At 39.2% G+C, this 23420-nt stretch overlaps 1 protein-coding gene across 40 annotated transcripts in view; it reads right to left on the bottom strand.

Annotated features, from left to right (window-relative positions):
* Nucleotides 1-23420, bottom strand: part of IMMP2L (inner mitochondrial membrane peptidase subunit 2) — a 984232-nt gene that overhangs the window by 794904 nt on the left and 165908 nt on the right. For 3 of the 40 annotated variants that reach the window (XR_008717858.1, XR_008717857.1, XM_055590355.1), the window contains exon 6: nucleotides 22156-22278. The exons of 36 other annotated variants lie outside the window; for them this stretch is intronic. Coding sequence is in view for 2 of the 4 variants with exons in the window: in XM_055590355.1 (XP_055446330.1) it covers nucleotides 22156-22278 (123 nt within the window). In the remaining 2 variants the exon portion in view is untranslated. Of the gene's footprint in view, nucleotides 1-22155; nucleotides 22279-23420 lie in introns of those variants that run through there. One more of the 40 variants, XM_055590379.1, reaches the window with a different exon arrangement.

Here is a 23420-nt window from a genome sequence, read left to right as displayed (position 1 = left end):
ATATTATATATTATAGAAATTCCTATCCTCTGTTGGATGTGTTCATTTAGCAACTATTTACCCACAATACGTGGGTACAACTAAGTACCCACAATATGTCAGGCAGTGTTCTAGCACATGGAAGATGCCAGTGAATGTAAGAGTCCAAAATCACATGAAAATCACAGAAAGTATCTATTGAATAACTTATAATCCAATAGATATCGAGTTATCTCTATAGAATTTATCTGCTTTGTCTCCTTGTTCACAATCATCCCCCTGTAAGTATAACATGTGTACTTAAAACAGTTAACACTGGTAAACAAAAGAAAAAACACAAACATTAACACGAAAAGAGAAATTGAAATGAAGATGAAGTATAGTTAGTAACACTGCCATCAAGATGATAGTTTCTCTAAATTCACATTCAATCAGTGAGCCTTAGCAACCTGACAAAAAAAGACAGTATGTTAATGAGCTCTCTAACCAATTTAGTATACAGCCATCTTTTCTGCCTCATTTAAACTATTACATAGTTTCTTAAGAGCTATGATACAACCAGGTAAGTTTTATTTAAAGATAAATAAAATCTGTATATGGCAAGCAAACACAAAAACCTACAATATCACTTTTTCAGATATTTCACTTCTCTATCTGGTATTTCTGGCTTTTAGACCATCTATGTCATTACACAAGGTCTTTATTTAAGAATCATATTATCAGTTTTCAAAAACTGACTTATTCTTAGGTAAGTAATTTTAAAATTCAGCAATTGTCAGGTAGTTCCAGAAACCCAAGATTTTGTAAGAAGACAGGGAATTTGGATGGTGAGGTAGGTGGAGGGTGTGGATCACTGAAAGGATACAAGATGAGATAAGACCTGAATTGACCTGCCCTCAGAATACACAGTGACTTGAGGAGTCACAAGGCAACTCAGTTTGGACTCCTCTTCTGGGTCTGCTTCTTGCCTTTAGCAAACTACTAGTCCTTTAGTATGCCTCTTCCCATTATCTCATGGCAATGTTGTCTTTTTGTTTGTTTGTTTGTTTGTTTGTTTTTTGTTTGTTTTGTTTTGTTTTTTATTTTATTTTTAAACTTTACATAATTGTATTAGTTTTGAAATGTTGTCTTTATGGCTGCTCTAGCCTCCTGGATTCTGCAACCTACTTTCTCTTAGAAAATCTGAGTATTTCTATATCATTCTAATAACTGCATCCCTCCTATAAGGAGAAATGATCCTACAGGGGGTGTGAACAGTAAACCCCTGAACAGAGTTCTCATGCACAGCCCCTTCCATGATGTGCCCCTCTGCCTGCCTTCCTATAGTCACTGGTCAGGATAATGGGGTCACATGGTAAGACACATCACCTCATGGCAAATAAATGGGGAAAAAGAGGAAACAGCAACAAATTTTATTTTCCTGGGCTCCAAAATCACTGCAGACAGTGAGTGCAGCCATGAAATTGAAAGACACTTGCTTCTTGGAAGAAAAGCTATGACAAATCTAGACAGCCCATTAAAAAGCAGACATCACTTTACCAACAAAGGTGTGTACAGTCAAAGATATGGTTTTCCAGTAGTCATGTACGGATGTAATAACTGAACCATAAAGAAGGCTGAGTGCCAAAGAACTGATGCTTTTGAGCTGTGGTCCTGGAGAAGACTTGAGAGTCCCATGGACAGCAAGATCAAACCAGTCAATGCTAAAGGAAATCAACCCTGAATAACTACTGGAAGGACCAATGCTGAAGCTGAAGATCTAATACTTTGGCTACCTGATGTGAAGAGCAGACTCACTGGAAAAGACCCAGATGTTGGAAAAGATTGAGGGCAGGAACAGAAGGGGGAGACAGAGGATGAGATGGTTGGATGCCATCACTGACTCAATGGACATGAGTTTGGGCATACTCTGGGAGATACTGTAGGACAGGGAAGCCTGGTGTGTTGTGCTTCATGAGGTCACAAAGAGTCAGACATGACTTAGCAACTGAACAGCAACAATGGTGAGGCAGACAACTTGGTATTATATGCATAAGGCAACCTTCAGAAGATTATGGCACAGTAGGTACCTTGAAGTTTCTAAGAAAGACACAGCGTGATTGCTAGGCACCTTCAACGGACTATTCACTATGTAAAGATACAGTCTCACCACAGAGACTGTATGTTCAGAGACTGAACAAGTCATGTTCACAAAGTAAGGCCACTTCTTTACAGGCACAGGAAACAAGTATATATACTTGAAATTTAAAATTCAAAAAAAAGTGTGATGAAGTGGGTATGTGTTTTTGAAAAAACAAACTCAGCCTGGGAAACTATTCTTTAAAGAAAAACAAAAACATAACATATAAACAGAGAAAACAAACTGTAAAATCACTATTTTTAAAGATGAGCCTGTCAGCATCAAATATGCACTGCAAAGTGGCATGTCTTAGATTTCAGCTACTCAGCCACAACAGACAGTCTCCAAATTGTGCAGCTCAGAGTACATGAGCAAACGGCCACCACGCTGGGTGAGAGCAGCCAGCCTGGCCGTCCCCCTGCTTCAGTGCTCCACTTTGACCAGTGAGGGGCAGCCAGCACTGCACAACTCCTAGCCAGAGGGCTCTGTCCTGGCCTCGGGTATAAACATTGCAAGCCACTATAAAACTAAACAATGGGAACTACTACTATCATTTGCTTTATAAGATTATTTTAATACAGTAACGGAGGAATATAAAAGAAAAGGACACCCATCTCTTTTCTCTTTCTGATGGCAGACAAGAAAAAACACATCTGTAAGGTGACATGCTTGGCTTACAGGGAAGCAGATACCAAAGAAGGCTTCAAAGCGCCACGGGAATGGGAGTTTGCAGGCCTGGTCACGGCACCGATCATGACTCACATATACCTGGCCCAGGTCTAGTCTTCTCACTTATCTGTTAAAGATCCTTGGTGCTTTCATACTTGGGATAAGACATCACTTCCCTTCTCCTGGGCCTCCACAGCACAAATCAGTGGGAGGCCCAGCAATTCCAGATAGGAGCAGTCCTTCCAGGGTGTACACAGCCATTGACAGGAATGAAAACTGAGAACCTTCCTCCTCCTAAGCAACATTCACATTTTTGGCAAATTTATCATCTCTGAGATCATCAAAACTAATCTTCTTATGCCCTTTATTCCCTCTTTTCATCAGCTCCCAAAGATGTCTCCGATTCTCAAGTCATCTCTATTCCCCAAAGGCTCCAAGGGTAGTGAGGCAACCCCAAGGTCACCAGGGACTCCTCATCCTTTATCTGAATGATTACTTTCCATGATTTCCAGTAATCTTTCCATGATGACTTGCAAATACAGTTGATAATAATGCATCAATATTTGCTCACCAATTACAACAAATGTTCCACACTAATTCAGGTTGTTAGTAATAGGAGAAACTGCAAAGTGAGCACTGACGAAAGGTATATCGGAATTCTGTTCCTCCTGATCAATTTTTTGTAAACCTAAAACTGCTCTAAAAAATACAGTTTATTATTTTAAAATTGAATAAAGGCATAAACAGACTGTCTACCAGCTTTCAAATGATCACTGACATCATCATCTCTTCTGATGAGGTTTTTTTTTTTTTTTTTTAATACAAGCTAATTCTGTTTCATAAAGAAAATGGTGAGGGTGGGGACAGAGTAGCAGACAGATAAGGAAGCTGAAGCTGTATGTAACGTATCTCTTCTTCGCTACAAGTCTATCCAAGATGTATGAGTGAGGATGGCAAGAAACAGTTTTACATGACTACAAACAAATCAACAATAATTATGAGCAGTCAGAATTCCTAATCATTTTCATTTTCCTATTCAAATGTGGTGAGATCACGAAAACATTTTCACAAAAAGGTCATATATCTACACACTTAAGGTGAACACCTAGTCAGGACAAAAGTGAAAAATCAAGAGTTGATTCCATCTATTTTGTTACTTAATGAGGGAAGGGGCCTACAAAAGTATACAGGTTTCTCATTTTGGAGAATTAAGTGACTTCCCCCAAAACACTTAAAAGTGGTATGAATGGAAAAATTAAAATTAAAAAAAAAACCCCACTAACTACAGAGGAAAAGAGATCAAAAGCTGCTGACAGAACAGTTGTTAAATAAACATTTCTTAATAGTAACTGAAATTATATATCAGGGAAAGGAAAACAATAGATTTTCTATGAAAAGGAAAAACAAATCAAAGATGGTCAGAAAAGTTATTTGGATGGAGGGTGGGGGTATTACCACTGCAGAAAGGTTTGTACCACCTGCCCAGGAGCAGTGTTATGAGAACTAGATGAGACATTTGTAAATATACTTGGAAAATGCCAGGTCGTAAAACTGTTAAAACTGAGGAAAATACTAAAGGAGACAAAACTGGCTTTCGACGCTGTCAAATAAGGCAAGGCCAACAACGAACAACGAGGTTAGGATCACTTCCCTGGTACCTTGGTGTTCCACATGTGGCCACATGAAAAAGTGCACTAATATTTGTCCATTTTTCTTGACAACTTTGGTTATAAGCATTGCCTGGAAAATCCCATGGACGGAGGAGCCTGGTAGGCTGCAGTCCATGGGTCGCTAAGAGTCGGACACGACTAAGCAACTTCACTTTCTCTTTTCACTTTCATGCGTTGGAGAAGGAAATGGCAACCCACTCCAGCGTTCTTGCCTGGAGAATCCCAGGGATGGGAAGCCTGGTGGGCTGCTGTCTATGGCGTCACACAGAGTCGGACACGACTGAAATGACAGCATAGCATAGCAAGATGCTTATAGGAGAAGGCAATGGCACCCCACTCCAGTACTCTTTTGCCTGGAAAATCTCGTGGACGGAGGAGCCTGGCAGGCTTCAGTCCATGGGGTCACTAAGAGTCGGACACGACTGAGCGACTTCACTTTCACTTTTCACTTTCATGCATTGGAGAAGGAAATGGCAACCCTCTCCAGTGTTCTTGCCTGGAGAATCCCAGGGTCGGGGGAGCCTGGTGGGCTGCCGCCTATGGGGTCGCACAGAGTCAGACATGACTGAAGCGACTTAGCAGCAGTAGCATCAAGATGCTTATATGTTCCTCCAGGAGACAAACTGGTTAGTGAAGATTATGAACTAAAGGAAAATGCCTTCAAGAATGAGGTGATGAGGGTAGAATAAATCCTTACCCTGCCCCCAAGAAAGCTAAGAGCTGATTCCACTTATTCTGTGCCAAATTAATTTCTCCTCTGCTGAGTAGTAGCTCATCAATCACTTACCTCCTAAGCATGAATGGAGATCTTGGGAAAATACATCAAATTCAAATGAACCCATTTTTAAAGTAAAAGGCACTCACATATCACAAGAATGGCTTATACTTTGAAAAACACTGCTTCGAATCAAACCGAAGTTACAAAATGCTTTTTTTTTTTTTGTCCCCTGCTTTTTTAATCATGAGGGAAAAAACCTTAATACCTCTTTCTCATTCTTGGCTTGCTCTGACTATTCCTACGTAAGTCTCAATAAAGACCTTGTTCCTGAACGAAACTAAACCCTTACCGTAGTTACTTCAAACTATTTAAAGCTTTGCTGTTGCTGCTGCTGCTAAGTCGCTTCAGTCGTGTCCGACTCTGTGCGACCCCATAGACAGCAGCCCACCAGGCTCTCCCATCCCTGGGATTCTCCAGGCAAGAACACTGGAGAGGGTTGCCATTTCCTTCTCCGATGCATGAAAGTGAAAAGTGAAAGTGAAGTTGCTCAGTCGTGTCAGGCCCTCAGCGACCCCATGGACTGCAGCCTTCCAGGCTCCTCCATCCATGGCATTCTCCAGACAAGTACTGGAGTGGGGTGCCATTGCCTTCTCCTTTAACTAAGCACATAGCAGATCTTTTAAAATTGCTCACACACTAGAATTTGACAGCATCGTAAGTGCCTATAAATGAATACTGAGTAATGCAAATTGGTAACCAGTTGATAATGCATCTGTGTAAATCAAACGAACATTCATGTAACAAATTCACATCTGACCTTTTTAACCTTTCCCAGTATTGATCATTCTTTGGTGGATAAGGTCCTAAATGAGGCTAATGATACTTGTTAAAAAAATGGAAAGGAAACAAATGCATTCTACGGGAATGACTAAATAAAAGCATTAAAACTTGGTGATAAGAAGCCAGTTCCCAGGAGGAAAAAAAATCCAACACTAGAAAAAAGTGACGGGACTTAACAACTTCACAAGATGAGCTTTACCAAGTCTATGCTAACTCCACGTTATTATTGCCCTTATATCTAACAATCATAACTCATCTGATGCAACTTATCATCAGGCTCCTTGCATTTTTTCACAGTATTAAAGGCAAGAATGTCATTCATACACTTCTTATCAAATTAAAACCAAAGGACAGTCCAATCCTGAGAGTCAAACAAAGTAAGGACATAAGTGAGATGGCTTTGGTCATAAATCAAAAGCTAATAGGGCCTGAACACATGAGTCTGACCCTTTAACAACATTCTCTCCCAGCTTGACAACTCAAGTGAGAAAAAGTGTAGGGGTTATTGCCTGTGCTAAGACACTGGATGCTACCCTTGATATTAGCTGAAGCTATCACACTATTCAGAAAACTTTTTACATGAAATCAGGTAAAACTGTCACTGGACTTCCCTGATGGCTCAGTGGTAAAGAATCTGCCTGCCAATGCAGGAGACACAGATTCGATCTCTGGGTCAGGGAGATCCCCTGGAGAAGGAAATGGCAAACCACTCCAGAATTCTAGCCTGGGCATGCCATGGACAAAGGAGCCTGGTGGGCTACAGTTCTCAGATTCACAAAATAGTCAGACATGACTAAGCAACTAAACAACAAAAAAATTACCATTATCACCAAGACTAGACTTTTGTTATCTAAGAAATTATGAAGCTTTTACATTAGATACACTCAAATACAGTGTCATGATCTATTAAGAAGACATCAGTATTTCTGATTAACATTTAAAATTCCTATCAGAGTTTTGCCTCTTTTATAACAAAGGTCATACATAGGAGGTCCTATCTCCCATCTACTCAGGCGGTGCTGAGCAAGACATTCTTAACTCAATGATTAACTCAGCAGAACTTACAGGGTCAAACTGCAAGACTAATGTCCTATCTTCATGCACAACAGGACCATATTTGCCAACCATCACAAAGGAATAGGATTGTTGAGTGTTGCTGCAAAGAGTTGAGACGGGCCAAATGATAAAAGCTACCAGGAAACAAATGAAGGAACATCCAACAAAATAATGGCTTTGTGAGATGGTGAGATGTCTACCACCAAAAAAGTAGTTCTCCATCTACTTGCTTAAAATTTTGTCTTTTGGGCCTGGTATTCAACTGACTCATTCATGAAACTGGGGGTTAAGCCTGGAAATGTGCATTTCTAACAAACAGCTGATTCTGATGTAGGTAGAAAACAACATACAATCCAAACTAAAAAACCAGACCTTAGCAAACCTGTGGACATATTTATAATTTGGTCAAAAGCAACAGCTGATGGACTATAAGGTCCTTTTGATATTTAATCTTTGTTTCTACAAGATTAGGAAGACAAGTAAAACCACTGAGCCACCTGGAGATGCAAGAGATGCAGGTTCCATTCCTCAGTCAGGAAGATCCCTTGGAGAAGGAAATGACAACCCACTCTGGTATTCTTGCTTGGAAAATCCCATGGATAGAAGAGCCTGGAGGGGTATAGTCTACAGGGTCGCAAAGAGTCAGACATGGCTGAGCGTGTCCGACACACACACCCACACACACAGCCAATAAGCAAATAAAAAAATACAAACATCATTAATAATCAAAGCAATGCAAATCAAAATAACAATGAGATGGCACATCACACCCTCTAGGATAGTTCTACACCAAGACATTTAACATGTTAGAACTTGGAGAAATTTGATCTCCCTCCTTCATGGTAATAAGGGTGCAGTTTGAAAAACAGCAGTTCCTCAAAAGCTAAAATGTAAGAATTATCATATGATCTAGTAATTTCACTCCTAGTTATAGACACAAATCAACTGAAAACAAGTATTCAAACAAAAACTTCTACACAAATGTTTACAGCAATGTTTTTCATAAGAATCACAAGGTGGAAACAGTTCAAATGTCTATCAACTGATGAGTAGATAAACAGGATGTGGAATTATCCATATGATGGAATATTATTCAGCCGTAAATAGAAGTATTGACACATGCTACAACCTAATGAACCTTGAAAACATTATGATAAGCAAAAGAAGTGAATCACAAAGGACAATATGTTGCTTTAATTCTATTGATATAAAATGTTCAGACTGTGTGAATCACAACAAACTGTGGAAAATTCTGAAAGAGATGGGAATACCAGACCACCTGACCTGCCTCTTGAGAAATCTATATGCAGGTCAGGAAGAAACAGTTAGAACTGGACATGGAACAACAGACTGGTCCAAATTGGGAAAGGAGTATGTCAAGGCTGTAGATTGTCACCCTGCTTATTTAACTTATATGCAGAGTACATCGTGAGAAATGCTGGGCTGGATGAAGCACAAGCTGGAATCAAGATTGCTGGGAGAAATATCAATAACCTCAGATATGCAGATGACACCACCCTTATGGCAGAAAGCGAAGAAGAACTAAAGAGCCTCTTGATGAAAGTGAAGGAGGAGAATGAAAAAGTTGGCTTAAAGCTCAACATTCAAAAAACTAAGATCATGGCATCTGGGCCCATCACTTCATGGCAAATGGATGGGGAAGCAGTGGAAACAGTGACAGACTTTATTTGGGGGGCTCCAACATCACTGCAGATGGTGACTGCAGCCATGAAATCAAAAGACACTTACTCCTTGGAAGGAAAGTAATGACCAACCTAGACAGCATATTAAAAAGCAGAGACATTGCTTTGCCAACAAAGGTCCATCTAAGTCAAGGCTATGGTTTTTCCAGTAGTCATGTATGGATGTGAGAGCTGGACTATAAAGAAAGCTCAGTGCAGAAGAATTGATGCTTTTGAACTGTGGTGTTGGAGAAGACTCTTGAGAGTCCCTTGGACTGCAAGGAGATCCAACCAGTACATCCTAAAGGAGATCAGTCCTGAATATTTATTGGAAGAACTGATGCTTAAACTGAAACTCCAATACTTTGGCTACCTGATGCGAAGAACTGACTCATTTGAAGAGACCAATGTTGGGAAAGATTGAAGGTGGGAGGAGAAGGGGACGACAGATGGTTGGATGGCATCACTGACTCAATGGACATGAGTTTGAGTAAACTTCAGGAGTTCGTGTTGGAAGGGAGGCCTGGCATGCTGCAGTCCATGGAGTCGCAAAGAGTCGAACACGACTGAGCGAATGAACTGAACTGAAAATATTCAGAATAGAAAAATCTATAGACAGTATATTACTGGTTTCTAAGGGTAGAGGTGGGGGTGGCGTATTGATTATGGATGAGGGTAGTAGGGATTCTTTCATGGGTAATACAATGTTGATTGTGTAGATGAATGCACAAATTCACATACTAAGTTACTGAATTATAAATTTCAAGTGGGTGAATCATACGGTATACAGATTAAATCTTGAGCTACTTTTTAAAAAGATTTCTCTAAAATAATAAGGAAAACACCCCACCATGATGACCTCCATGCCCAGCACCATTTCCTTTAGAGAACTGCCACCACCCCCATTCCCTGTCATTCTAGTGGGCTGCCAACTGCAGGAAGTCCCCAAATGCCACTCTAGCCACAGTAGCTGTTCACAAATTTCTGTCACTTAACTCTGGAGTTGTTTCTATTTCTATACTTCCTGAAAGTTAGTCACACAGTCATGTCCGACTCTTTGTGATCCCATGGACTGTAGCCCACCAGGCTCCTCTGTCCATAGAATTCTCCAGGCAAGAGTACTGGAGTGGGTTGCCATTTCCTTCTCCAGGGGTAAGTGAAGTCGCTCAGTCGTGTCTGACTCTTTGCGACCCCATGGGCTGTAGCCTACCAGGCTCCTCTGTCCGTGGGATTTTCCAGGCAAGAGTCCTGGAGTGGATTGCCATTTCCTTCTCCAGGGGATCGTCCCAGCCCAGGGATCGAACCCAGGTCTCCCACATTGTAGACAGACGCTTTACTGTCTGAGCCACGAGGGAAGGCATACTTCCTGAGGCTTACTTATTCAACTCTGTTTCCAATTCTGTGATGTACTCACACTTTATCCAATAAACCCCCCAGGTTTCTATGCTTAAATAATCTCTCATTTTAGGTTGCTTGTAATCACAACACACTATTTGGTATATACTCTACATTCTTCCAGTGGTGCTAGTGGTAAAGAACCCAGCTGCCAATGCAGGAGACGTAAGGGACTCGGGTTTGATCCCTGGCTTGGGAAGATCCCTTGGAGCAGGGCATGGCAACCCACCCCAGTATTCTTGCTTGGAAAATCCCATGACAGAGGAGCCTGGCAGGCTACAGTCCATAAGTCACAAAGAGTTGGATATGACTGAAACAAATTAGCACCAGCAATAGCACCTACACTCTTCCATTCCCTTGTCTAGAAGTAATTTCATAAACAACTGACTATAAATCCTAACCACTTTTTCTATGGCTATACCATTATGTGTCCACCTATATAAATATGTCTTAACAGTGTAATAGTATATATAGCATGATTACATGATAATTGATTTTGTCATTCTTTTACAAACAGTTCATTATCTTATTTATCCATTTTTCTTTTAGCATCAAGGGGAATAGGAAACATCCATCAAAAATATATCTGGCTAAAATCCAATAAACATTTACTGAATATATTTGGTGGTTGGGGAAAAAAATTTTTTTCATACTTTTAGATGAGAGGAAGGTGAAAAAAAATTTCTAATCAATTTTTGTTTACAATCTAGTTTGACACAGAATATATAACAATTACAAAACAATTATGTATCAGGAAATAAGCAAAACTGCACAACAGTCATCTTGTACCAGTTGAAGTTATGCAAATTCAACTCAATTTTACTAAATATCAACTATGTAATGTTTTTCAGTGTGCTGATTATATTATCCTTCAGGGTGTCCAGAAAAATAGTTTAGTTTGGTATACTCACGCATTAATCAATATTTTGTAATTGTCACATACACAAAGATTGATAAAGTTTCCAGCAAAATTAAATATGTTTAGGACAAAAACATCCATGACTCTGATAATTATGATTATGAAAATCATCTACATTTTTTAGTACTTACTAACTCTTATTATCTCATTTATGTCTTCAATCAATCCTAGGAGGCAGGTATTGTTATTATAATCACCCAAAGGCATTATGATCACTTTAACTGGCAAATCTGAGATTCAAAGTCAAATCTTTCTATCACAAGAGTTCCTTTCTTAACCAATACTTCTGTAATATCGCAATGATTTTAACAACCAGCTGAAATATTGAACTGAAGAGTTTTTATAATATTAAGTTACATTATGGAGAAGGCAATGGCCACCCACTCCAGTACTCCTGCCTGGAAAATCTCATGGATGGAGGAGCCTGGTAGGCTGCAGTCCATGGGGTCGCAAAGAGTCGGACAAGACGGAGCGACTTCTTTCACTTTTCACTTCATGCATGAGAGAAGGAAATGGCAACCCACTCCAGTGTTCTTGCCTGGAGAATCCCAGGGATGGCGGAGGGTGGTGGGCTGCCGTCTATGGGGTCGCACAGAGTCAGACACTACCGAAGTGACTTAGCAGCAAGTTACATTAAAACATTTCTATTTACAAAAATCCTGCAAGCAACAAATTACTTTTCTGAATCAGCCAAAAAAATTACTAAACCTGAGTTCTTTACTTCTTGGCACATGAGAAGTTACAATATCAATTTCTTCAGTATTATGATAAAGGCAAAATCAAACTAATTCAAGCTACATACTCAATAGACTTGTGATCTTTACACAGAAAACAGGTTAGTATAGACTCTTAATGGTGTAATTATTGTCCATGAGAAATAGGTACACAGTTCCATAAAAATACAAAATAGTATAGAACACATTGTAATTACTGCATTTGTTACACAGTAAATCTTTCTATATTTATTCATATCTAATTGAAATGATATTTATCAAAAGGCTAATGACACCATTTTGAATCCCATTTACTAAAAGGCTAATGAGATAGTAGAATACAAGCTGTTTATTAACTGAAGAACAAGATATGTGACATCTGTACACAGTCAGAGAAAACTGAAATTAAAAATAAAGTATCTCATAAACCTTACAGTAAAGAAGTCATATCAGAAATAAGAAAGACCATGTACAATGTCAGTTTCCCTTGTAAAGGGAAATTTATATTCTAGTCAAAGAACTTATGTAAGGAGAGTATATAAATTATATATAATGAGACTATGTAATTATATATCCATTTTTTCAGGAATATCATTATTACAGGTATTTAAATACAAGTCATTTTTTTTTAATTGCAAGATAGGCCATAATGCTTACATGGTGAAATAAGAATTGCATATGCTGCACTTTAAGACAAACTCATGTTAGATTACTGCACCTCAGAAATACCCTATTGATACTTCATGAGCCAAAAAGCAATTCCCTAATTATATGAATATAGCGGTAAGACACCATGCTGCTGCTGCTGCTAAGTCGCTTCAGTCATGTCCAACTCTATGTGACCCCATAGACGGCAGCCCACTAGGCTCCCCCATCCCTGGGATTCTCCAGGCAAGAACACTGGAGTGGGTTGCCATTTCCTTCTCCAATGCATGAAAGTGAAAAGTGAAAGTGAAGTCGCTCAGTCGTGTCCAACCCTCAGGGACCCCATGGACTGCAGCCCACCATGCTGAACAGCAAATAAAGTGCAGTCACTTTCTTGAATAATGGTGATACTAATGAATATATATCACAACACTTTTCAGCTTCAAGAACAGAAAACTCCAGACACATCAAAATGGCACATATCAAACTCTAAATAACAAAATTATTTAACAGGTAATTGCAAACTCTCTGCTCATCAAATAAACAGGAAATCATTTTAAGATTAAGACAAGTAGTAAGTCAGTTCAGGTTGAATTTTTAGATGAAAGAGCAATCATGAGCAACTTTCTAAGCCAGGATCTTGATTAGATTTTTTCCCAACATTAACAACAAGATTCATAAATACACAGTAAGTTTAAGCAAAAAATAAAATTCACATATATTTCAAGGAGCAACTGTTTTCTATAAATAATTTATCATTACAAACTACCTGAATAAAAATCAAAAGTGAATTACCAGCAGTCAGTAAAAGTAACTCCCCAGCCAAAACTTCTGTGAATATTTCTCAACATGAAGTAACATGAAAGAATTCACTCATGGCTAATATATTTGTCAAGAAAAAAATGGTATTTTATTACTGCACCTAAATAATTTGAAGGCACATCAACTGTAATTCGTGTGGTTTTTTTTGTTATCATTTATCCAGTGATATATTTATTAGTTGTCATACCAAGGCTCTGCCAGGAGAGTTTTTAAACATTTATTAAGAAACACAGTCTATAGTCAAAATGAGATTATGCTTATTATCTTCAGAGAATCTGAAATAGCCTATTATATATTTATTGGCTCCTAGGACATGTTCCAGCCAGATAATGATCTTTTGTCAAAATAAGAGCAATCCAGTAATATGGTCCTCTTCACCCAGGCTGACAGCAACTCTCAGAAAGTAATCAAAGCAAAACTATTCGCCTAAGCGCAAGTGACAGAATTAGCTCCAACTGCTTAGATTTTTACTTTTGTTTAAAATTTTAGCCCCTTGAAATCTAAGTGGAGTTAATGCACAGGTATTAAAAAGCAGCAGACTTATAATCAATACCTTCACTAACAGCTATTCCCCAGGCTATCTTAAACAGGAGCACTAGAGTTATGCAAGATGGAAAATACCCAATTAGGTTTTCCTGGACCAATTTAACTTGTCTAGCTATTGAATATGTTGACAATAAATACGTCCATGCTCTTGACTATGTGAGAGAAAAATCAGCTCTTTAATCACCAGGAACACTAGTCTAGAAACAAGCCATCTGGCTTATCTCTGATATACTCTGGGATTGTATCATTCTATCTTTTAAAATACCACGTGTAAATTGCTAACCTCAGAACAAACTTAAGTTCAGATCTCTTTACAAAAAAGTACAAGAAACTGTTTCTTTTAAGTATCTGAGAGTGATTCTAAGAGAAAGTCATCAACTGCTCTCCCTGCTAACCACTTTGCATAGTGCCAGAAACAGAGAACAAATCTGAGCTCCTTGTTCAGATACAAGCCAATAAGAGAAGCATATTTTCACCCAGGAGCTTGTGTCACAGTCAGCCAGTACTGAAACAACACTGTACAAGCTGTTGTAGCTAGTTGATTTGGGTGGTTAAATGTTGTCTTTGAACACATGTGAACAACTCTTTTGAACCTGAGTCATTCTCTTTCTCTTGCTCGCTCTCTCTCTCTCTCTCTTGCCTGCAGAGCAGGAGACCTGGTTTCAATCCCTGGGTTGGGAATATCACCTGGAGAAGGGAACGGCTACCCACTCCTGCATTCTTGCCTGGAGAATTCCACGGACAGAGGATCCTGGCAGGCGACATTCCATGGGGTTCCAGAGAGTCAAATGTGACTGAGCGACTTTCACTTTCACTTTCTTTCATGTTATAAAGGACTCACTGGGCTCCTCTGGTCAATGGTAACTACAAATGTAGCTCCACAGGCCCAAGTATCTGAGAATACTTCTGTAAAGAATATGTTCTAAAGTCAAGGGCACAGAGTTATCACAAGCCAACTCAACTTCAGTCTACTCCACAGCCATTAACTTAATAGGTTCCAGTACAAGAAACCTCTGGGAAATGATTGTCCTTAAGCTCCATGAGGATTGGAGGGACAGGGAACCCTTCTGTCCTTCTAGGGTTCCCCACTATGTACATGTGGAGTAGAGAGTTAAGAACAAGTTCCATCCTCTCTGCCTAACACTTCAGCAGCTCCTTCCTGGGGAAAAATCACAGCTGCCACACTTAGTCACACTTTAAGCCTTCTGGGTGGAGTTACTGTTCCTTCAAGACAGGAACCCAGGTTCCCTCTTCCTCTACTCTTCCCATTTCTGGCGTTGAAGAGGTGCACATGCATGCCTGGGCTGAATCTGGACCTCCATGACCACTCTGCCTGATCACTTTGTGTAATTTTTTAAAAAATCTGATCTGGCCTTCGTCTCTCTCTGCTCCAATTCTCCACCTACAACTGGGGAGGTAAGTGTGACTGAGGCTCCCTGGAACAGAAAATACAGTTTAGCCTTCAAATCCCTCACTGGAAAAGCCAGACATGGAAGGTTACCAAGCATTCATCCAGCTAGGAAGCAGCACTTCATTTCCCTGCTGGTGGGGAAACAAGTCATTGTTCAGTCCAGAACCCCACAGAAGGGGTAAAAGTGAAAGACAAAAACATCAAAATCCCACCTTGAAATCTCTTTATCCAAAAGCCCTCAGCAACAGGCAAAGGAAAATTTGCACTAAGTTTTTTTTCTCTTTTTTCATGTGTCTTGACCTCAGTCTGACCCTCCTGAAGTCCTCCCCCCTTCTACTACCACATGTTCAAATTCATGAATTTTCAATATGTCATCTTCTCAAGGAAATCCTCCCAGCCTGCCCAGTTAGATTTAAGCATCACCGCCTCATCTATCCTCTCATGTACCTTATTTATATCTCTATTAAGCACTTTATTTTAATTAGTTATTCAAATATAGCTCCCCTACTAAATCAGCTGTGCATCTCTGACCTTGAGCACATTGTCAAGGTTGGTCCCTGATATAAAGCACACCTCATCGCCTGTGAACTCCCACAGCACTTTGAGGGGCTCCTACTCGATCAGCACTATCCCCTCAACTCCTTTTCTTTTTTTTTTGGAAGAAATGGAGAGATTGGAAGGATTTTGTATCATAGATAAGCAATCTGAATTAATATGACTGTCCAACCAGGAAAAGCTAAAGGAGCAATGTTTTGCCTCAGCGGATGATAGCTCCATTTGGCCCAGAGCTATGGAAATTCTTAAATCATCAGGCTCAAAGGAAGATCCACAAAGAGCAGAAATCAGTCATGACTCAATGTGAATGAAGCACTAATGGAAAAATCAGGCAGGACAGGCGGAAGGTTGGGTTTCTGGTGACAGAGGAAGTCCCCAGTGACAAAATGACCTTTGAGCAGAGACCTGAAAGGGGAGGAAGAGAACTAAGTGGGTGGTGTCCCAGTGTAAACTGTAACCCAAATCTTGGATTTCTACTGCTTATACTCTTTAAACTAAAGCAACTGCCTCTAGGAGAGGAAGATGCTGATGTTCAGGAAAATAGCAGGAGAAAGAGCCCTATTCTTGACATTTAGGGCACATTAGGAAAGCAGTTCCCAAACCCCCAGCAAGACACAGAGCACTATCCCCCGCCCACCAGGGTCCTCAACCACAGAGGACCCTTTTTGGCATCCAGAAAGATGCCACGTAGCCATTTTCATTGAAAGGAGTAGCAAACCACCCCAAATTGTAAAATGTTAAAATTGTAACTAGAGAATGTTTGATCTTTTGTTGCTGTTTTTAAAGGCTGATGTCCTAAGTGCTTTGTTATGGTTCCTATCATGCAAGTCATTTGACTCTACTCTGAGTTACTCAGCTGTCACAAGACAGGAAATGGGATGCAATAAGAAGAGTTTATTCAGAGCAGTGTGTCAGTTGCTCAGTCATGTCCAACTCTTTGCAACCCCACGGTCTATCCATGATTTCTCTAGACAAGAATACTCGAGTAGGTTTCCATCCCCTTCTCCAGGGGATCTTCCCAACCCAGGTATCGAACTGGGGTGTCCTGCACTGAAAGCAGACCTTATACCCTCTGAACTGCCAGGGAAAAGTACAAATACATGGTCCCATATCATGTCTTCACCCAAGGCAAGGTTTACCTTCCCCAGGAAACTATTTGTCCGGTCCAGTTAATCACTCCCTACCAATCACAAGTAAAATATCATTCAGAAAGATGAGGTAAAAGAGAAGATAACCTAACAATTTTTGCACACAATTACTAAGTGACAGGAAGTAATCACCTCTACAACAAATAAATCTTTGTGGCGTGAATGACATCTCCACGAGACTGTCCTTTCCTTTGACCAATTTGTTCCAGTTCTTAAAAATAACTTCTGGTTTTAGGCTCTTATTTATTTACTTAAAAAACTGAGCCGGATATTTACAATAAACCAAGTACTCAGAGCGATTAACTACTTAAAAATAATATGTGTGTGTGTACACACACCTACACAAAAACACACAGATCTTATGTGACCTTCATTTGGGAATATTTTTATGCATGTCAATTATTTAGATTCAAGCATGAAGGTATGTTATATGTGTATGAATGACTCTGTATCAGAGAGAGAGGCAGAAACAAAAAGAAGGGACTGGGATAAGAAGCAAGTAAAATTACACTCCTTGAGGTCAGAAGAATAGAGACTCATAAGAAAACGCAAATATGTTTAAAGTAAAAGAATGAACTGAGCCTTCACTCACTTATCTTTCCTCTACAATCATACTGACTGTCCATCAACATGCCCGCATCCTGCATGCTCCCTATGTTCCTTACAGGTTAAACACTACCAAGATCTACCTCTAAAGCCACTTGCAAAAACATCGATCCCACCAACTTTTAGCTGACAAGTAATTATATTTTATCCTCCAAAAGAAAATCAGGCATAAAAACAGTCTCAAGAAAAATAAAAACTAGTATTCTTGCTTCACAAAAGAGACAAAAAGAAATAGATTTAACCAAGAGAACACCTTCAGTTTCTGTCTTACCATCTATTAATTTTAATTTTGATTTTTCTTTTTATATCACAACACACTTATTCAAAACTAGAAGAATCCCTATATCCATATATTGCCCTGCAAAAAGAAAACACTATTATTTGTATTTTTGTTCAAACACTGTAAGAATAAAACAACTGTTTTTACAAGTGATGAGGTTCCTACAGATAACATTTACCCACAGGATCTGAGGCTTTTTGTGACATAAAGTGCACAGTACTTTGAGGATGGTTACAGATGCAATGGCACAGAAAAGGCTTTTAACTTTGGCTCATTTCCTCTGACCACCATGACTCCACTCTAAATTATAACCTCTCAAAGTTCCAGATCCTTTAAAACTAGCTTTTAAACTACCTTCCCTTGGTATCATTACAAAACAAGAATGCTTTCTTACTTGAAAATAAAAGCACAAAATTATTAGGACTCAGTAACTGTTCTCATTATTGCAAACCAATAAACAAGGCTCAAACATTTTTCCTAATAGCTCCTTCTTATTGAGCTGACAAGAAATAAATCCAAAAGAAACCAAAGAAAGATCTGCCTCTGCAATATAGATGGTTTCTTATTCAGAAACTATCTTTTATATCAGAAACCACTAGCGCAAATCCCACTGCTATCATTATCATCCACAATAGAATGGCAAGCTAAGCACTAAAACCCTGTCATTCATACTTTAGAATAATAATTAAAAACAAAAAACAAGGACTTACTGTATAGCACAGGGAACTAGACTCCACATCCTATAATAACCCTGTAATGTAAAAGACTCTGGAAAAAGTGCATATAGGTATGTGTTCCGTTCAGTTCAGTCGTTCAGTCATGTCCGACTCTTTGCAACCCCATGAATCGCAGCACACCAGGCCTCCCTGTTCATCACCAACTCCCGGAGTTCACTCAAACTCATTTCCATCAAGTCGGTGATGCCATCCAGCCATCTCATCCTCTGTCGTCCTCTTTTCCTCCTGCGTCCAATACCTCCCAGCATCAGAGTCTTTTCCAATGAGTCAACTCTTTGCATGCGGTGGCCAAAGTACTGGAGCTTCAGCTTCAGTATCACTCCTTCCAAAGAACACCCAGGGCTGATCTTCAGAATGGACTGGTTGCAACTCCTTGCAGTCCAAGGGACTCTCAAGAGTCTTCTCCAACACCACAGTGCAAAAGCATCAATTCTTCGGCACTCGGCCTTCTTCACAGTCCAACACTCACATCCATACATGACCACAGGAAAAACCATAGCCTGGACTAGACGGACCTTTGTTGGCAAAGTAATGTCTCTGCTTTTCAATATGCCATCTAGGTTGGTCATAACTTTCCTTCCAAGGAGTAAGTTTCTTTTAATTTCATGGCTGCAGTCACCATCTGTAGTGATTTTTGGAGCCCCCCAAAATAAAGTCTGACACTGTTTCCACTGTTTCCCCATCTATTTCCCATGAAGTGATGGGACCAGATGCCATGATCTTAGTTTTCTGAATGTTGAGCTTTAAGCCAACTTTTTCACTCTCCTCTTTCACTTTCATCAAGAGGCTTTTGAGTTCCTCTTCACTTTCTGCCATAAGGGTGGTGTCATCTGCATATCTGAGGTTATTGATATTTCTCCCGGCAATCTTGATTCCAGCTTGTGCTTCTTCCAGCCTAGCATTTCTCATGATGTACTCTGCATAGAAGTTAAATAAGCAGGGTGACAATATATAGCCTTGACGTACTCCTTTTCCTATTTGGAACCAGTCTGCTGTTCCATGTCCAGTTCTAACTGTTGCTTCCTGACCTGCATACAGATTTCTCAAGAGGCAGGTCAGGTGGTCTGGTATTCCCATCTCTTTCAGAATTTTCCACAGTTTATTGAAATCCACACAAAGGCTTTGGCATAGTCAATAAAGCAGAAATAGATGTTTTTTCTGGAATTCTCTTGCTTTTTCCATGATCCAGTGGATGTTGGCAATTTGATCTCTGATTCCTCTGCCTTTTCTAAAACCAGCTTGAACATCTGGAAGTTCACAGTTCACGTATTGCTGAAGCCTGGCTTGGAGAATAGGTATGTGTACATATGTATATATAGGTATATACATATAACTGCTTCACTTTGGTCTACACTTGAAACTAACATTATAAATTATACTTCAATTAAAAAAAACTAAAATTCTAGAAAATTCCATTTTTAACTTAGCAATTTCTTTTTTGATATAACCTAAAACAAATGCTATCTGCTAAGCAGACTCACTTTTCGAGATCCTACAGTACCTTATACTGAAAGGAAAATATCAATAATAATAATAGGGTGAGGAAACATAAAAAGCATCAGGGCCTCTTCCCCTTGTTTGAGGCAGAAGAATCAGCTGGCATGGCCAGCAAGGCCAACACCAAATGTTCAACAGGCTGGTTGAAGATAGTAGGGCCAAGCCAGGGAGGTGACCAATTGATATAAGACTGGTTACATTACAGGGGGAGTTGAAAAATAAGTAAACATATTGAGGATAATGGGAGCCAAGGTTTTCAACACCGCAAAAGGAAACTATGAAAATGTGGAACAAAGAATAAACCCTGCTGTTTGGGGTTGGAATTGCAGATACCAGTGTGAACATATTTTTAGACAGCTCAACTTAAAGATATATACATACACAGAGATATATACACACATACTGTATATGGTATGTGAAATATACAGGCATACATACATATATACATATACACACATACAAACAAACTTCTATTTCCTAAGTATGTTTACTAAGATCTAGAAACAAAGATATCTTAATAGCAATGAGCACCTCTAGAACCTTCTTGGTTCTAGAGGTGGTTTATAAATGTCATTTCCTTGGTTTATAAATGTCATTTCCACCCAAAGGAACCAGATGAGTCCTAATAATTCCAAAGCTTGGGAATAAAAAGTATAAGATAAGCCTGGACTACGTTTTAACATGATGAATTGAGAACATAGCACCAGTTCTGTGATATTTCTGCCCAAAACACATCACCTGAAACTCTTCATGAGTAAACACCAGATAAACCCAAATAGAGAAGCATAATTTGGTGGTATTCTTCAAAGATAAAAGACAAGGAAAGACTTAGGAAGAGTTCCAGTTGAAGGAGACCAAAGCACAGGATGATAGATACAAGGCATGGTCCTGGATGCCGCACCTATAAAGAACATCACTGGGTGACTAGTGAATTATGAATGAGATCCAAGGGTTAGACAGTAATGTTATATCAATATGAATTTCCTATTTTGATGGTTACACGAAGGCTATGTGGGAGAATGTCCTTGCTTTTAGGAAATACTTTCTGAATTACTAAGGGATTACTAGAGCATCATGTTGCAACTTTTACTGTCAAGTCAAAAAAAAAATCTTCAAAATAATGTGTGAGAGTAAAGGGATAGAGAAAAGAGAGGGAATATGATAAGACAATTGTAATAAATGTTAATACTAGGGGAATAGAAGTGAAGAACATATGAGAGTTCTTTGTCCTATTCTTGGAATGTTGCTGTAAGTTTGAAATCATTGTAAAAAAGTTCAAAAAAGAAACATTTGGTCATAAATGTTTATATATTATTAAAAAAAAAGCCTTATCTTTCTATGAAGGGTCACAGTCTGCTGTGAATTCTTTTTTAAAAAATGGTATGCTGTGGCTATAGATAGAAGAGAGCTTACATAATACTAAAAGCCCTCAAACACAATAAGGACATTAAAATCGCCTTTGTCAACTCTAAGTCTAAAAAAATGTGAACAGTAATTCTTATGCAAGACTTTGCTGATTAAAGGTGATATATTTTCTGGGCATTACAAATATTTTAAGGATGCAACTGCAGAAAATCCCTGATATTCATGAAATAAGATGACCTATGTAGACAAAGAAATGTGTCACCCAGATTCTGCTTCAAGGATGAACTGGTAAGGAGTATGATCAGTAGAGGGTCTTCAGGTGAGCAGACGCAATCACGTCCTCAGCTGCAGACAGAGAGTGGGCAGCCCTTCCTTGGGCATTCCATTTCCTTCCACAGAGCAAGGGTGACCCAAAACAATGCCAAGGTCAATATCACTTCCACAGCCCCCTCCACTGGCCTGGCTGGGACTCTGTCCCTCTTGCATACAAGTTTCATCTCTTTCTCAGCCCAGTCCTGTATCTTCTTCCCCTTCCTTTCACAGTAGTCGATCCCTGATATACTCCATGCACCCCCATTCCATCTCACCCCCATTCCATCTCAAAATGATTACTTCTGGGGAATCTAACCTACAACAAGTCCCTCCTATACTGTTTGTAAAAACACAGCTTGATATGGGCACATTTTATATTTTTGTCTTCTGAGCAGGCAACATTATTTCTGATTCATAAGACAGTTGTGATTTTCTTAAGGTGAATTCTGCCCGTAACTCCCATCCATTTACCTTCTCATGCTGTGTGACAGAAGAATTGTACTTTCCCCTTTTCTTGTTAGCCAAATATAAAAGATAATCATTGTTTAAACAACAAATTTCCCTCTTATGGTCCATTAGCTCCTGTGGCTGTTCCTGTAGTGAAATTGAAATATAACAAAATGATTTCCATGGCAATAGATAATAATCTAGTAAATGTGAATTCTGACTTAGCTACAGAACAAAATAAGAGAAGATTACAGGACTGCGATGGAAGTAAATTTCAATTTCTGTGTGTGTATTTTCAGTATCACATTTGAAACAAAGAAAATAGACAAATTCATATACACAGAACTAGGAAGAGTGAAACTCTAATTAAAGGCTAAGTTTAAAAAATACATCTCGATCATCAATGTATATTATCACTCCCTACAATTACTACCAGGATACATTCAACTATTACAAAAAATTTTACTTAGAAATTTGATACTTTTTATTTGAGACTCTATTGTGTACTATAATTTCAGTCCCAATTACTAATAAATCCCATTATGTTCATTTTTACTAATAATTAAAAGTATGGTTGTAGATAATATGTAAATGAAAGATTCTCAAACACCTACAGAATCTTTAGTAAAGCATAGGAGTAGAGGAACTGCAGCATTTCTAAGCATCACAAATACAGTAGCAGATCTCTTGCCAGACTCTGTTAGCCAGCCTCTCCATTTATCCCTGTGAAACATGCAGGCTGGAGCCCTTGGGCAGCCAATCTTTACCACATACCACTTTTCTCCCTCCCAACCCTCTGAGTTGTACACTCAAAGGTGATTGTTTTGTTCCCACACTTATTATCAGTTGTTCTTGTTGCTGTGCAAATTGCTCATAAGCTGATGAAATCAAAGTGCAAAAAGGCAAGAATTATTGTAATTAAGAAGAACAAGTACTTTGCGTCACTAAAATGTAATAAAGATGAATCACTAAAAATATTGGGGCTTCCCAGGTGGGGCTAGTGGTAAAGAATTTGCCTTCCAATGCAGGAGACATAAGAGACATGGGTTCGATACCCAGGTCAGGAAAATCTCCTGGAGACAGGCATGGCAACCTAATCCAGTATTCTTGCCTAGAGAATTCCATGGACAGAGGAACCTTGTGGGCTAGTCCATAGGGTAGCAAAAGGTTGGACATGACTGAAGTGACTTAGTGCATGTGTGCACACACACACACAAATTAATATAAGCATAATGGGTATGAAGAAGCCTAGACTAGGTAATTAGAAAAAAATTATTCAAATCTAAAAG

The sequence above is a fragment of the Bubalus kerabau genome, chromosome 8 (assembly GCF_029407905.1).
Source record: "Bubalus kerabau isolate K-KA32 ecotype Philippines breed swamp buffalo chromosome 8, PCC_UOA_SB_1v2, whole genome shotgun sequence".
Classification (NCBI taxonomy): Eukaryota; Metazoa; Chordata; class Mammalia; order Artiodactyla; family Bovidae; genus Bubalus; species Bubalus kerabau.
The sequence above is the reverse complement of the archived record's forward strand: the minus strand, read 5'-3'. Positions and strand labels throughout refer to the sequence as shown.